This window comes from Saccoglossus kowalevskii, chromosome 3, assembly GCF_978046115.1.
Source record: "Saccoglossus kowalevskii chromosome 3, keSacKowa6.1, whole genome shotgun sequence".
NCBI classification, from domain to species: domain Eukaryota; kingdom Metazoa; phylum Hemichordata; class Enteropneusta; family Harrimaniidae; genus Saccoglossus; species Saccoglossus kowalevskii.
Genome location: NC_140643.1, coordinates 46725364 through 46739968, shown reverse-complemented (window position 1 = coordinate 46739968; position 14605 = coordinate 46725364). Strand labels below are relative to the sequence as shown.

Genomic DNA, 14605 nt, shown 5'->3' with positions numbered 1-14605 from the left:
TCTCAAAAAATATTTATTCATGTAAAATATTTCTAATGAGTGAAAAATTGCAGCTATCATTTCCCTTGAATCCACATTGGTGTTCGTAAAGTAATTTATATTTGTATAATTAATACAGGAGGTGTTTATGGACAATTGTCACAATACTCTCACTGATAATAGTTTGGTTAGAATCAAAACAAATTAGTGTTGAAATGAAGACATTTTATCATGAGAACCAGATGTCAAAACTATATTCTCCCAGATCTGTAAATTGGAAAGCATAGTAATCAGATATGTTATTTTTCTCATGTAATGTCAATAATTGTTGACACCAGGGATAAACAATTACATTTTCTCCGCTACAAACATGGTTTGTATTTTCCAGTCAAAATATCAGAGATATTGCTATATTAATTGTAACTTCGTGCCCTTATACATTCTTTTTATACTGCTTAGTGACAAACTGTAAGTAATGAACTTATTGGTGTTGTAGAAGGATAGTTTAATATTGTTTAAGAAATAAGTAATCCTAATCCAAAGAAACTATAGTATGAAACAAATGTATAAATCATTCTCAGCAATGAAACAAAGAAATGTATACTAAGTATTACTAATGTATTGCACTACAACTAATTAAAAGTGAAAGAAATTGCAATAAAAAGTATTCAGTTACACTTCTCGAGGGCGTATTTTGTGGTAGGTATTATTTACTAAAATATTGTTTCACTATTTTATAAACTGACTTGGCAATTACCACCACCAATTAGATAAAATGTGTACATATTTTAATACATACAGGGATACTAACAAAAATGAGATATTAACTAGAGAATTTATTATATAACATGGACATCTCCATATGTGTAACTTCATGTGAAATTCCTAATAAATGTGATTCAAAGCTCAAATAAAAAAATATTTCATTCATTGCCATTTATTATGTAATTACATTTGTATACCACAGGGTCCATAATATCCTTTTCTCACTAATTTGACTACATTGTGTACTTGACATTTTCCAGTTCTGTATTCTCAGGCATAAATATCGGATTATTTGTAAGCATAGGATTATAATATGAATTTCGTTTAATAATGGGATACGTTCTTCAGGGCCTACCTCTGATTCAGACTCATATATGTCCCGGACTGTTTTCTAGTACTTACTCACTTGACAGTGTCTGACTGGTATATACAAATATATGCGACCAAATAACACGTCAGAATAATAAAAAAAAGCCCCAGAACCGAAACAACCTGTCAGCCGTCTCCGTCCAAACCAGCGATATGATATTACATTACATGGAAATAAATACTAAATACAGCTATCACGACCAGCAATAGAATCATCAATTTTCATGACCCATGTATCAATCTTCATGAGTGATGTAACTGGTATTTCCATCTATTTTACGGACAGTGACATGAATAGTATTGCTACAATTGAAGACGCATTGAACAAATTTTACAGGACAGGAAATCTGTACCTATATTTTACATGAGGCATTCCAGTAAAGAATTGTTATGCATGAAAAAATCCTCTATTGGAATAGAACATGTTCTAAATTCACCAAAAAAACAACGTTGCCATGTTGCTCGGCATACAACATACTTGAAACAAAAGAAAAAGTCCGATCCAAACGACCTGCGTCCTTGAAAAGTCTTATCGCCTATCCTCTCCGAGGCCAGAAGTAGGATAGGTTATTTATTAGAGGCGCCTTGGAAAGTAAATCACTCCGGTGACAAAAATCAGTGATAATAACCAAGGGGTGAAAGACTATTTATCTTGGCGGTAGTTAGAGTAATTGCAATCCAATCGTGGTGATCAGTGAGGACCAAAACGGCACAAACCGTTGTGAATTTTTATTCACAACATGGATTTTTTCATAACAGACATACAATTCTTGTGATGTAATACACTCTGGCCTGGGAAAAGTCAAGGTTAATTAAAAATGACGACAAAGGTCAAAAACATTGTTAGGAAAATTACTATTTTTTACCATGAAACAACGACAAAAGTTATTAATTTCCTCGGTGGTAGCTACGTTAATTGGAACCAAAACATTATGATCAAATAGTAGGGACGGCAGTGACGACTATCAAAACGTAAATAAAGGCAAACAAACACATGAAGCATAACAAAACTGTTTCAAATCGTAGCATACGGGAGTGAACCATTGTTTACCCTTGAAGAGAACAGAAATTACTCGCTTTTGAGGGTGTCATAATAAGTGAAGGTGAAAACCGTGTTTATGCTATGAAAAAATGAAGACCTAAAAAAAACGGTCATGTTTTGTCTTATTGCCAAATGCTTTTAGGTTCGTGTGTTGCAAGTTAGGGTGCACACTCTAAGCCCCCGTCCCTCAGCCAGTCATTTAGCCCAGGCATTTCTCGTGTCAAAATAGTAAAAATTTTACGCAATCTGGGAAGTCAGAATTACTAAAGTACAGGACGACAAGGCTGAAATTTGCCAGAACCAACACATGCCAACAAATATATCTCAAAAGCAAATATTTTAAGTTTAACCGGACCAGAAGTGAGAATTTGTTACTACTCTATATATGCAAACATATTTTAGTATAAGGTAGTAATATTTAGGAAACGTTTTATGCAATTCATGTCAATAGGGACCATGATATTAATGTTATTATTCCAAAGTGTGCCTTGAGTATTATAAAAAATGTTCTATTGAAGGTATGACATGTTATTGTATTATTACATATCCTAGCATTTATTCAATTTATATCTTCATAGATTTTGATTACCCAATTCTTTATTTCCAAAAGACGTGGTTTATAGGAACAATGCATTAATAAGTTTTGGATTGAAATTCGAACATGCTAATAACCGAACTTGCACAATGTGCATAATCACCACATTTCATTGAAATTTGCCTCAAACATGGGGATAATCACAGACATGTTTAATTTATTCATGGAAAACTCGCTTCTTGAATAATTTAGACTGAAAACAGATGTAAAATCAAATGTATTTTCTGTAAGTATTGTATATATAAATTTTAGTAATGTGGATCACATTGTTTTCAAGTTGTACATCACAAATAGCAGAAAAATAGTTGCCAAGCTTCTTGTGTTTCAGTGTTCCATGCGTGACAGGGCTTCGTAATGTTACACTGTAGAACCTAATCTGTTTCAATATAAACAAATGTATGTTACTCCGACTGCTCAAGGCCTACCTGCATTTTTACTTCAATAATCAAATAACTCGGAACAATTATTTTGATTGTCGCATGTACCACTCATACATGTTTAGCTCAGCTCGCTGTCGACTTTGTCGAGCGGAGCTTATCATATGAGTGATGATTGTCCGTCGCCCGTCGTTCGTGTCATTTTTTTTTTACTTTTTCGACTTCTTGAAAACTACAAGCTTGAATGCTTTGATACGTGGTGTATATGCACCTTGGGTAGGTCTCTCTTAGATTTGTTCATTTCATGGTGATATCTTCAATTCTCTAATTTTGGTGATTGCTTTGATATTATATATATAGGTACTACATGTGGACCTCTCAGATTTATTCATTTTGTGATGATATCTTTAATTCTCTAATGTTGGTGAATATTTTTGTCACATTTGGTAAAAAGTGATATTTTCGACTTCTTGTTAAAAACCGCAAGTCTGATTGCTTTGATATTACATATATAGGTACTACATGTGGACCTCTTTCAGATTTGTTCATTTCGTGATGATATCTTCGATTATCTAACTTTAATGAATTCGTTTTGTAATTTTTGGTAAAAAGTGATATTTTCGAATTCTTGTCGAAAACAGCAAGTCCGATTGCTTTGATACTATACATATTGTTCATTTTCTAATGATATCTTGTATTCTTTAATTGCCATGTGCATTGCTAACAGCAGAGCTATCACAGTCGACAGGCTGCTTGTTATATTTAGTGCTCGTTCCCGTTCCCGTTGCCATTCCTCTTTTGTTGGGTATTATGCCCTATCTAATGCCGCCTTCGTGTCGGATGTTTGAAAGTAACATATCCAGCGTAATTTATCTCACATTATGGGCTGTCTTTATTTTATAACAATGGTTTACACTTCTCGATTACCGTCATAGGCTTTCAATTATTGTACAATGTTTTTTTTTCAACTTGTGTGAGCAAAAATAAACAGTATAAGCAATTACCCGGATTACATTGAACGCACTATTATAATTTTCCCTGCAATTAACTGTTAACAATTAACACCATAGTGACAACACTTTGGTAAATTGACGAAATAAAGTATTTAATTTCATTCGGATATACCTGACTGGAATGTTAAAATGTTGGTTCGTTCACTTAGAATCTAATCTTTGTTTACGGATAGGTTGGTTTCGAACTATCCATTAAACAGACGTAATTGTATCTGGGACCTTGTCACTGAATTGAGCCGAAAGAGCGATCAATCAGTCTGTCATGCCGAGTTTCCGAGTTATTGCTATATCGAAAGTTTTTTGTGATATTTTCTGGCTTTAATTTGCCACTTAATTGGTTTAATTGGCTGAATTATTCGTCGACGATTACCGCCTTTCAAATGTCAATATATTATGGTATAGTTTTAAATGTAAGCTAAATTCAGACAGTCACCTGTGACACAGCCGGAGTGATTCAACATTATACGTATCAAATGGTGAACTATTAGTATGTTACCCCTTTAAAATAAAGACTGCGTTGTGTTATTGACCTCCGAATGCGGCATTCACCCCCTGTCTTTAACCTATCCGATAACACGTGTGAAACCGGATGATATGTTTTTGGGTCTATGTTTATTGTTTTGATGTGAGATTCGAGATGGCACAGACGACTAACATTTCAGTGTCGCCAATGGTGCTTGGAGTTCTTATGCTTGGCGTGCACAATTGGCCGTTTACTATTTTGGTTTGTTCTTCCTATATCAACATGAACACATGAGAATGCTTACAAAGCGTTATTGACTTTGGCAGCGATTGTAGACATATGACGGTATGTCGCTCTGTTTGTCCTACGATGTGCTGGTAACCACTCGTACACGTTCGATGTTTTTTTTTTACATATGGTCAGACACTCATACAGACAGTTTAGCAATTATTGTTACAGTTGATCTGTCATCGACTTGCCCGTTAATGGTGAATGTTCCTACCATAAGTTCTCAGTGCGTTCATTTACCACAGCTCCGCCGACAGCGTTATTTATAGATCGTCCGTGTCCATGTTACAAACTCGATCCGATTAGAGTATAGTAATGATATACTTTGAACATTGTCACTCGTAATAAAATTGATCAGGTCAATTTAATAATTAACCCAAGTAAACCCCGCCAGCGATCAATCGCATTCACTCAGCAGGTGTATCATCTAATTCACATACTCTGGTTAACGACTCGGGTGGAAGTTACTTATTAAATAATCAGAAATACTGGTGTTATACGCTGTCACCAATTGATTAGTTCGAACTATGGGTCAACCGCATTCGACCTTTTCTTTTGCTATGCGGAATGGGAAATGAGTCATGCATGTCGCGTTGTGTCTCGTCGGGCATTCCTATTAGGAGACAGTGCCTCACCGCTCGTATTTGTGGGCCATGTAATGCTCACAACCGTTGTAGATACCTCTGTCATCGTTAATTTAAACACTTACTTGTAGGGGTGTAGTTTTTGAAGGGGTGTGTCAAAAAAGAAATTAGGGGTGTAGGAGAGGTTACAGGGGATATGTGATATTTTATGTTGTGCCCTTAAATACATATAAAAAAAATTGTGTATCATGAGTTATGGCTTTCTGGTTCAGATATGGAAAATTGTTGAAAGTGTTTGTGGAAAATCTTATTGTATGTTAGGGGTACGCAGATGATAGATCTGGGTCTCTATCGCTTCAACACAACACAATTTTGCACGAGAATACATTTTCAGAACTAAATATGTAAACAAACAACCTAAAAGGACGACTATACCTTCCTTGTCATCATTGTAATTAATATCTGTCGTCAGTTTATCAGCATGTTTGTCACTAATCTCTCTGTCATTATCGTACTGTTATCATGGGGCTTAGAAGAATGTCCCCAAATCGCTAAAAACTGTGCAACATATTGAAGTTGAAAGTAAATGAGGCAGGAAGCCACTACCTGGAAACCAGTATGTTTTAGTTAGACATTTAACGATTGTTATGTTGAACTAGCTCACATATCATCAGGTGAGCTAGTATCACCTATCATCAGCTGCGACTTAATGATGCGAATTCTTACTGATTTGGAAAAAAACAACCCGTTAGTTGTGAACTGAGTCTGTAGCCGCCATAAACAGTAGACGCAGGATAGATCTTCAATCTAAAAATAATCGCAGCGTATAAATAGTAAATGTGATGTGCTTATTTATACGCATCAACTAGGTAGTTTACATTATAAGTGGTGATGGTAATGATCGGGTGGGTCGTAACGTACCCCTTTGTCGCCGTATTACGCATATGCCACTGCTGTATTTTACACAAATCTGTACCATATTATTCATTCCGTGTGCATCAGTACTCACTGTGATTAAGTATACATATTTAGAACATTACAAATACATAGTCCATTCTGTTTCAGTGACTGAAACAAACCCTATGTCATGATTCCCAATGCGTAGAACAAATCATGTCACAAAAATGGCGTTTCATGCTACTTATACCAAATATACAATAAAACATGTAATCTTAACTGTATTTCAGTGAACTGTATAATACTAGCCCCCTAACGCTGGTTATTAACGACCAGTGTCGATAGAGACGGTATCCATCACACTTAAAATAGCTTACGTGGCATCGGTTTCTTTTTATATCAACAGTGCTTGCGACTCGGGGTTGTGAGTTTGCATTATACACGGTGTCGGTTTGTGTTTCAGTCAAACACCGCATGTAACAGAAGTCAAATTAAAATGAGTAATACGTATGCAACAGGGATTTTTCTTAATAACTACCCATTCATACAGCCATTCTTTCGTTCTAGGTTGCGATGTTAACCTCCAAATGAATGTAATTTGTTCTGTTCATTCTGTGCATTATACCAGACTTTATTCCTGTACCCTTTAGGGGTGGGTGCGTTCAAATAGGTCGTTACTGTTCGTACAGTCCATGTCTTGCTAGATCTACGTTCATTCTGCGTGCGATTATACTTTACGTTACATGCATCCATGCATAGGATGTGCCACAATTGTTTTTATACAAACATAAATTGTCACTAATAATGCACGATTCTTACGTCATTGTATGTCGGAGATGAGCCTTAAGAAAGTGGAATAAATTTACTAAAATCTATCGTCAGCACACAATAAAGTTACACCCCGTGTGCATAATGCAATCATGATATTTATTGAGAACAAAATATTGAAATATTACACCATGACGTACGGCTACATCCACTACACATTCCATCAATTAAGAATAAATAGTAATACTATTTTTTTTTTCATCAAAAACACAAACACCGTAAATAGAACGATCACAATTACGTCATTCGATTTAAAAAATAATGTATTTTTACGCTGAGAACATTCTAGTTTAACTCGCATTACAATATCTATGTTCCAACCGGTTTATTTTAATTCTAAATATATACATCCGGCCCTCGGGCGATCTTCGATGAAATTTTCTGTTTTTGTTGCCCGTACTCCACACATTGTTAAATGTAAGCAAATATGGGCGTGTAAGATGTCATAAAATGAATTATTATAATTTATCAAGTTATATGAGTAATATTAGTCATAATGATTAAATATGTGTACACATCAGTGCGTCTGTGACGTTACCAAATTACATTGAGCAGCTGCTCACTGGTGCAAATATATGGGCGCTTTAAACTATGGTTGTTGACCGTATTTTATAACTATATAAACTGAATTGAAATTGTTTTGTGAAGTCATTCATAGAAGGTTGCTCAAGCTAGTAGGAAACGACCTCGGAAACACAAATATATACTGGTGAATGCTAGTGAATGCGCGTTTAATACAGCCAGTACCTTCGCTTTCTCTTAACGTATATATATTTACAGTTTAAAAGGTGGTATTGCAGATTGTGTTCGAATTTTGTGTAAACTTTACACGCGTTATCAAAATGCCTTTCGTTCCGCGACGCGAAGGCTGACATTTAGCAGTTGGTTATTTGAAATACTGAAAGGGGTCTTCATAAATATCTAATATAAATATCCTATATTTGTTCAGTACTATATAAATAGGTCAAATCTGTATTTAACAACGAGGTAATATTTACAGTACGTTAAGAATTCCCTTTGTACTTACAGTAAAAGTCATGTGCAATACAAATACAGCTATTATAAATCGACTCCTCAGGCTCATCACAAGTGAGATATGTATGTCCAGTGGTATTTAGATTACATTGTTACCATGGTGTGGTTGCTTGTATCGTAGTAATATTTCTGTTTCGACCGCTGTTCCACGCAACAGCAAAGAGGGCCAAGTGCTTCTTTGAATGCCACCCGGTATTTGGAGCTCATAGCATTATATATGATGGGATTGGCGGCTGAGTTGATGTACATCAGGGTCTTGTTTATAGCAAACATAGACAAGCCCACGTTAAATGTAGGATATTTAGTGATTCCAAACACAGACATCGTGGTGATTAGAGTATATACCTGCGTCGGAATCATACACAGAAAGAATACGACTGCAGTAACCACGAGCATACGAACCACCTGTTTGCGTTCGTTGCGAACCTGCTCGTCTTTACCACTTCCTTTGTTCGTCCTTTCCGTCAACGCTCTTCCCACTTGTATGTAGAGAACCGCCACGAGTACCATCGAGGGTACAAATGTTATCAATCTGATGACAAACAGCGCAATTAACAAGTTTTTGTTTTGGCTTTGGCTGATATTTTGATTGCAAGTTAAATAAGTCGGCACCGAGACAATGATACCCATGATCCAAATGAAGGCAATGAAGCGAAAGGCTCTTCCTTTTTTATTTGTTACTCCGCTCATCTTGAAAGGTCGGCATATTGCGAAGTATCTCTCGAAAGCGATGACAGTCATGGTGAACAGTGATGCATACTGGCACGGACTGGAGATGGTGTTCATCACAATACAATAGCCTTTATTGAGCCACAGACTGTCATCTGCGTAATAGTACAAGTTTCGAATTTCCCCGGGTACCTGTAAGATTAAAAACAAGGTGTCGGCAATGCCGAGGTTAACGAGGTAGTAGTTTGTCAGTGTCTTCATATAGGGCACACGAGCTCTTACATAGATGAAACCTAAATTTCCAACAACTCCGACAATCATTAAGACTGCCCACAGGAAAGTCAGCAGCGGTGGCACGGCCGGATAATTTGCCCACATATTCAGTCGATATCCGTGGCTCGTGTCGTTGGCAGAATTATTTCCGGTAATATTGGCTTGTAAGGCCGACGCTGGAGTAGTCATATTGGCGGACATTTTCAATGCAATCGTTTGTGAGTCGCCTGTCAACACGTAGTAGTCCTGAAAAATAGAATGAGAACATATCCTGTCATATCAGTGGCACACGTACGTTTGCGAAATTGAATTAGTGTTGACGTTTTTCAAATATATATTTCTAATGAGTAACATTATGAACGCAACATATTTCAATTACAGTTGTTTTTAATTAAACCGTTGCCGTACAATGATGTAAAGAGTGTCACTGAGTAAGTACATTTACAACGTGGGAGGTGCAAAATGTAAAAAATTCTGGTAGCCAAAATATTTAAGATTGTTCCTAAAACACCTATATCTAGAGTTGCTAAAACGTCACTCCTTCCTTGATATATTTATTGTATCAACACATATGTTAGCAATTTATTTTTATCTGCGACTCAAGTGCTGGCTCACGATCTGGTGAGCATTAGCTAAACATGCTGTAAGCTTCATGGTTATTCAGGCAAGTTTCAAGTAAGTAAGCCATCGCCGATGCCATATCGCTTGTCTGAATAGGTGTCAATATTAGCAATGCTTATTAAAGTGTTGCTGACCATTGCAATGCAAACGGAATAAATCAACCCTTTACAGAAATATTTTACGTCAAGTCAGGTTGTTTACCTGGCATTGTCGATAGGTATAATGTAATTCTTTCTAGCATGAAATGAACACCATATACTGGAGCGGAACATTCATATGTTAAACTATGGACTATTGTTCAAATATTTGGATTCCCATGTCAACAGACATACTGAAATAGGCTGCAAGAGTGTTCATACCTATACTTTGCTTCCCACGTTCTACACAGTAAAGCCTCAACGTGTAAGTTCACTACTGAATGTCAACTCATCTGGACAGTTGCGTTCCCGATATATTATATCACAGTGGCTACTTTTTACGTCACGTGTTGTGATCGGATATGCTCGCTACAGTACGCTACTCAGATACCTTGTCGCTGGTGCCATAAATGACACTGTACTTTGTAGTGTGCAATTTTAAATCACCCACAATGCTCGGCGATGGACAGTTGAGGATACATGTTAGCCAATCAGTACAGAGATTCCTTGAGTGTTGTGTCTACATTGTAGTTAATATACTGTTAGTGATTTATAGCCCATTCGCTACAGTTTTCTCCAACACAACACAGGTATTCCATTCTACCTGTCAGCCACCGGCAGTTGTTATGGCAACTATTTGTATTTGCTACCGGAAGCCCTCATCCCCTTCCCGTTTGTTTTTACCTAGTAGGAAGTTCACCTTCTTGTATTATGTTCAGCCATATACCTTCAAATGAATATAGTTCCACAGAAGTGAATTAAAAGAAATGTGAGAACCCATCGCATTCATGACTCGAACCGTCTTTTTAGCTCCGCTGTCGACTTTGTCGAGCGGAGCTTATCATATGAGTGATTGTCCGTCGTTGTCCGTCGTCCGTCGTCGTCGTCCGTGTCAATGTCTTACTTTTTCGACTTCTTCTTGAAAACTACAAGCCTGAATGCTTTGATACTTGGTGTATATGTACCTTGGGTAGACCTCTCTCAGATTTGTTCATTTCATGATGATATCTTCAATTCTCTAATTTTGGTGAATATTTCTGTCATGTAAAAAGTGATATTTTCAACTTCTTGTCAAAAACCGCAAGTCCAATTGCTTTGATATTACATATATAGGTACTACATGTGGACCTCTCTCAGATTTGTTCATTTTGTAATGATATCTTCAATTCTCTGATTTTGGTGAATATTATCGTAATTTTTGGTAAAAAGTGATATTTTCGACTTCTTGCTAAAAACCGCAAGTCCAATTGCTTTGATATTACATAATTATATAGGTACTACATGTGGACCTCTCTCTGATGTGTTCATTTTGTAATGATATCTTTAATTCTCTAATTTTGGTGAATATTTTTGTCATTTTCGTTAAAAAGTGATATTTTCGACTTCTTGTTAAAAACCTCAAGTCCAATTGCTTTGATATTACATATATAGGTACTACATGTGGTTCTAACTCTGATTTGTTCATTTCATGATGATATCTTCAATTCTCTAGTTTTGATGAATATTTTTGTAATTTTTGGTAAAAAGTGATATTTTCCACTTCTTGTTGAAAACCGCAAGTCTGATTGTTTTGATACTTATACATATTGTTCATTTTCTAATGATATCTTCTGTTATTTAATTGAAATGTGCATTGCTAACATCGGAGCTATCTCAGCCGAGAGGCTGCTTGTTTTGCATTTACTTTAACAATTTTTCATAGCTATCACAACACGATATAACGACAAAGAGTGGACAATGCTAACGCAGCATTGCCTAACGACATGAATACTTGCATCAATGTCTGGATGACAATCAATTTCCATGATTCTACTTGCTAGAATTAATCATCAATACTCCTTCGTCATCGTGGTTACGTAATACTCGGCCTACGGGTAGTTCGCTGCCAATAAAGTAAATCATCACAAAAATACCGACCTTTTACGCTATTCCTATTGGTCCAAGACGTGTTGTTTCTCACATATGATGAAAATATTCGTAGGTTATAAGTTGAGTACTCATGGATTTCTCGACTTATTGGAAATCGATATTCAGTTTATTTTTATGAAAAATTTTGGTAATCTGTTATACCGCATAAATAAATATGTGTGATTTGTGCTCAAATTACTTATTACATTAAAGTTTTGAAACCCTCCAAAATGTGACACCAATTACACGTCTATTTTTATTTGATTGCACATGTTTGGGTACGTGATTATACCCCGTTATGTCTGATGATCTAACCGTGTTGGCAACTGACTGCACATTGCCAATAACACAACTATGCTGTTCTGTTCTGTTCTGGCGCTGCTATTCGTTTTTTTTATTATTAAATATTCTGCTCGAGTTGGTCAATAAAATGTCAATTGTATTCAAGAAAAACTGGACCATGTGCAATTTATTTGGCTCTGTGACAAGTAGAGGAGTTGACAGATGACACCACAGCAAGAATAGTAATTAACCACATTTTGCTTCTGACTTATTCAATTTCTCAATAATATATCTCAGAACGCGCACGTGTTCGTAACGATTAGAGATCTGTATGTATGTCAGTGATAACCTGTGAACGTTAATACGGTCTTGATCGCCATACATCGAAATTAACTAGTAAAGATAATTTATTATCTTCATTTGTAATAATATTAATGTATTCAAAAAATGTACAGCAGGCCACTGGCACTTTGTGCCATATGCTAACAAAAACAAAGATAACAGACAAATACGTCAAACCGGATTGCAATACAGTACATAAAATATGCAAGTCGAAGTGATAGTACCATTCATCCGACAAAGCTATTATGACTATTATGAAATTTGACAAAACATTTGATTAATGTGTTTATATTATGAGTGTACATTATTGATACGACTGTTTATTAGATTATTTGGCAACACCCCAATAAAACACACATTTAGGACGAATGCAACTGTTTACATTTAATAGTTTCAAATTGGATAATATACAGCGATATTACAACGTGTATATTAGTCTGTGTAGAAATATATAAACTGGGTCTAAATGTCGGATACTACTTATAAACATGAAAATAGCAATCGTCTCGGGCCTCGATTTGTACTTGACTGTTAAAATTGACGATTATTAATTGCTTATTCAAATACGTCATACGAATACAAGTCGACTGCTAGGTTAACTTTGCATCGCGTCTTCTATACTTTAACCATTATCGTTTGAATGAAGTTAAAAACAGATGCACAACAACATGTGGGAGTAAATTATATACATCTGCACGCCACTTGCATTCAATTCAGTAATTATGTATGTGCACGATTCCGACCTTTTGGGTCGCCACTGGCGAGTTCTTGGTGAAAGAAAGTCGCAGTCGGTCAAACGTACGCTAATGAGCGTGCTGTTCTAGTATAATGGTAATTACTGGTTATCAAGTCGTGGGCAATTTTCCAAAATACCTATTCACACCTTTGATTGTATATAATGAGTTTAACGATAAATCTACGGTCCAGTGAATTACGTTTAAATTACCGGCATTTTGAGCTAAACGTTTCACATTTTGCGTGTAAGAGGCAACGTGTGGCATTTTTGTATGCTGTTTCCATGTGACGAACTTGAACCTGTAGAGCTAACCATTACATATGATTGGCTATTGCGAGTTCAAATTTCGTACCTTCAGAGCAGTCCTACCTTTATCGAATTTCACAAATATCACAAGAAACAGTTTATTCATATATATTAGCGACGCGTTTAATGAAAACGCTGTAAGCAAATATCCTAGTATATGAGGTCATGTGTTGACCTTTTAAATAATATTGTATTATCAACGATACTTTTAATGGACTATGTGGTAACATATGTGTCTAAGCCTGCCATGTAGGTATGTGGGTAACAGCTGGTTTATTCAACATAATTATAATGTGTTACGAGCATAGATGAATTTATATAATGTATTATTGCCATGGTTATTGTGGGCGAATTACATCTCTGCTGGGTCTTCTTCTATAGAAAATGCACTTCAAGGTGATTATATCAAACATTCGTCAGTGTGGATGAGGTTGTGGTATATTATGCAGTATGAACGTGTTATGTGCTTGGTCATATGATACATGATGTCATGAATACTGTGCCTATTATAATATTCGACAACAAAACAGTATAAAGTAATTGTCTGAGCTAATGATGTGCGCTGTTAAGTTATGTGTGTGTAAATAATCTAATTTCAAAGCGAGTTGACAAAAATGTTTCAGGATAAGCATGTGATATTTATAAGCGTAAAGCGATTAAAATTTGACATTTTCTGTAACCGTTCATCAATACGTACGATAAATGCCTGACCATGAATGTTATTTTAAACGCCAACCTTTCAATGATATCAGCCTTTGACAATATACATTTGCGCTGTGCGCATGTCAATGTCGATGTTTTTGACATTAAATCAGTGTTCCACATGAACAGAAAATGCGCGATTAATATAATTCTATCACGTACATTTTTTTAACTAGGAAGCATCTATATTTCGTTTCATTTTTTTCGTCGCATTTGTTTTATTTTACTATTATCGGAAGCTTAAGACAGCGAATCTGTGACATTTGCTTTAAAGATACTATGATGTCATCTAACCAGTACAACGCCCTCTTCGTTCAGTTGTGTCGTAGATACGGTTGGTTGTTGATCGTGATTTCATGGGATACTAAGTTTGACTTATTCCGTGAACTCATTT

At 35.9% G+C, this 14605-nt stretch overlaps 2 protein-coding genes across 2 annotated transcripts in view; one reads left to right on the top strand and one right to left on the bottom strand.

Annotated features, from left to right (window-relative positions):
- Nucleotides 1-14605, top strand: part of LOC102804719 (ER degradation-enhancing alpha-mannosidase-like protein 1) — a 388700-nt gene that overhangs the window by 169447 nt on the left and 204648 nt on the right. The gene's annotated exons all lie outside the window — the stretch shown is intronic.
- The window catches only part of LOC100369579 (neuropeptides capa receptor-like), a 57310-nt gene continuing 50890 nt past the window's right edge, over nt 8186-14605 (bottom strand). Inside the window, exon 2 of the mRNA XM_078013109.2 lies at nt 8186-9423. Coding sequence (XP_077869235.1) covers nt 8320-9378 — 1059 coding nt within the window. The 5' untranslated portion in view covers nt 9379-9423 and the 3' untranslated portion in view covers nt 8186-8319. The remainder of the gene's footprint in view (nt 9424-14605) is intronic.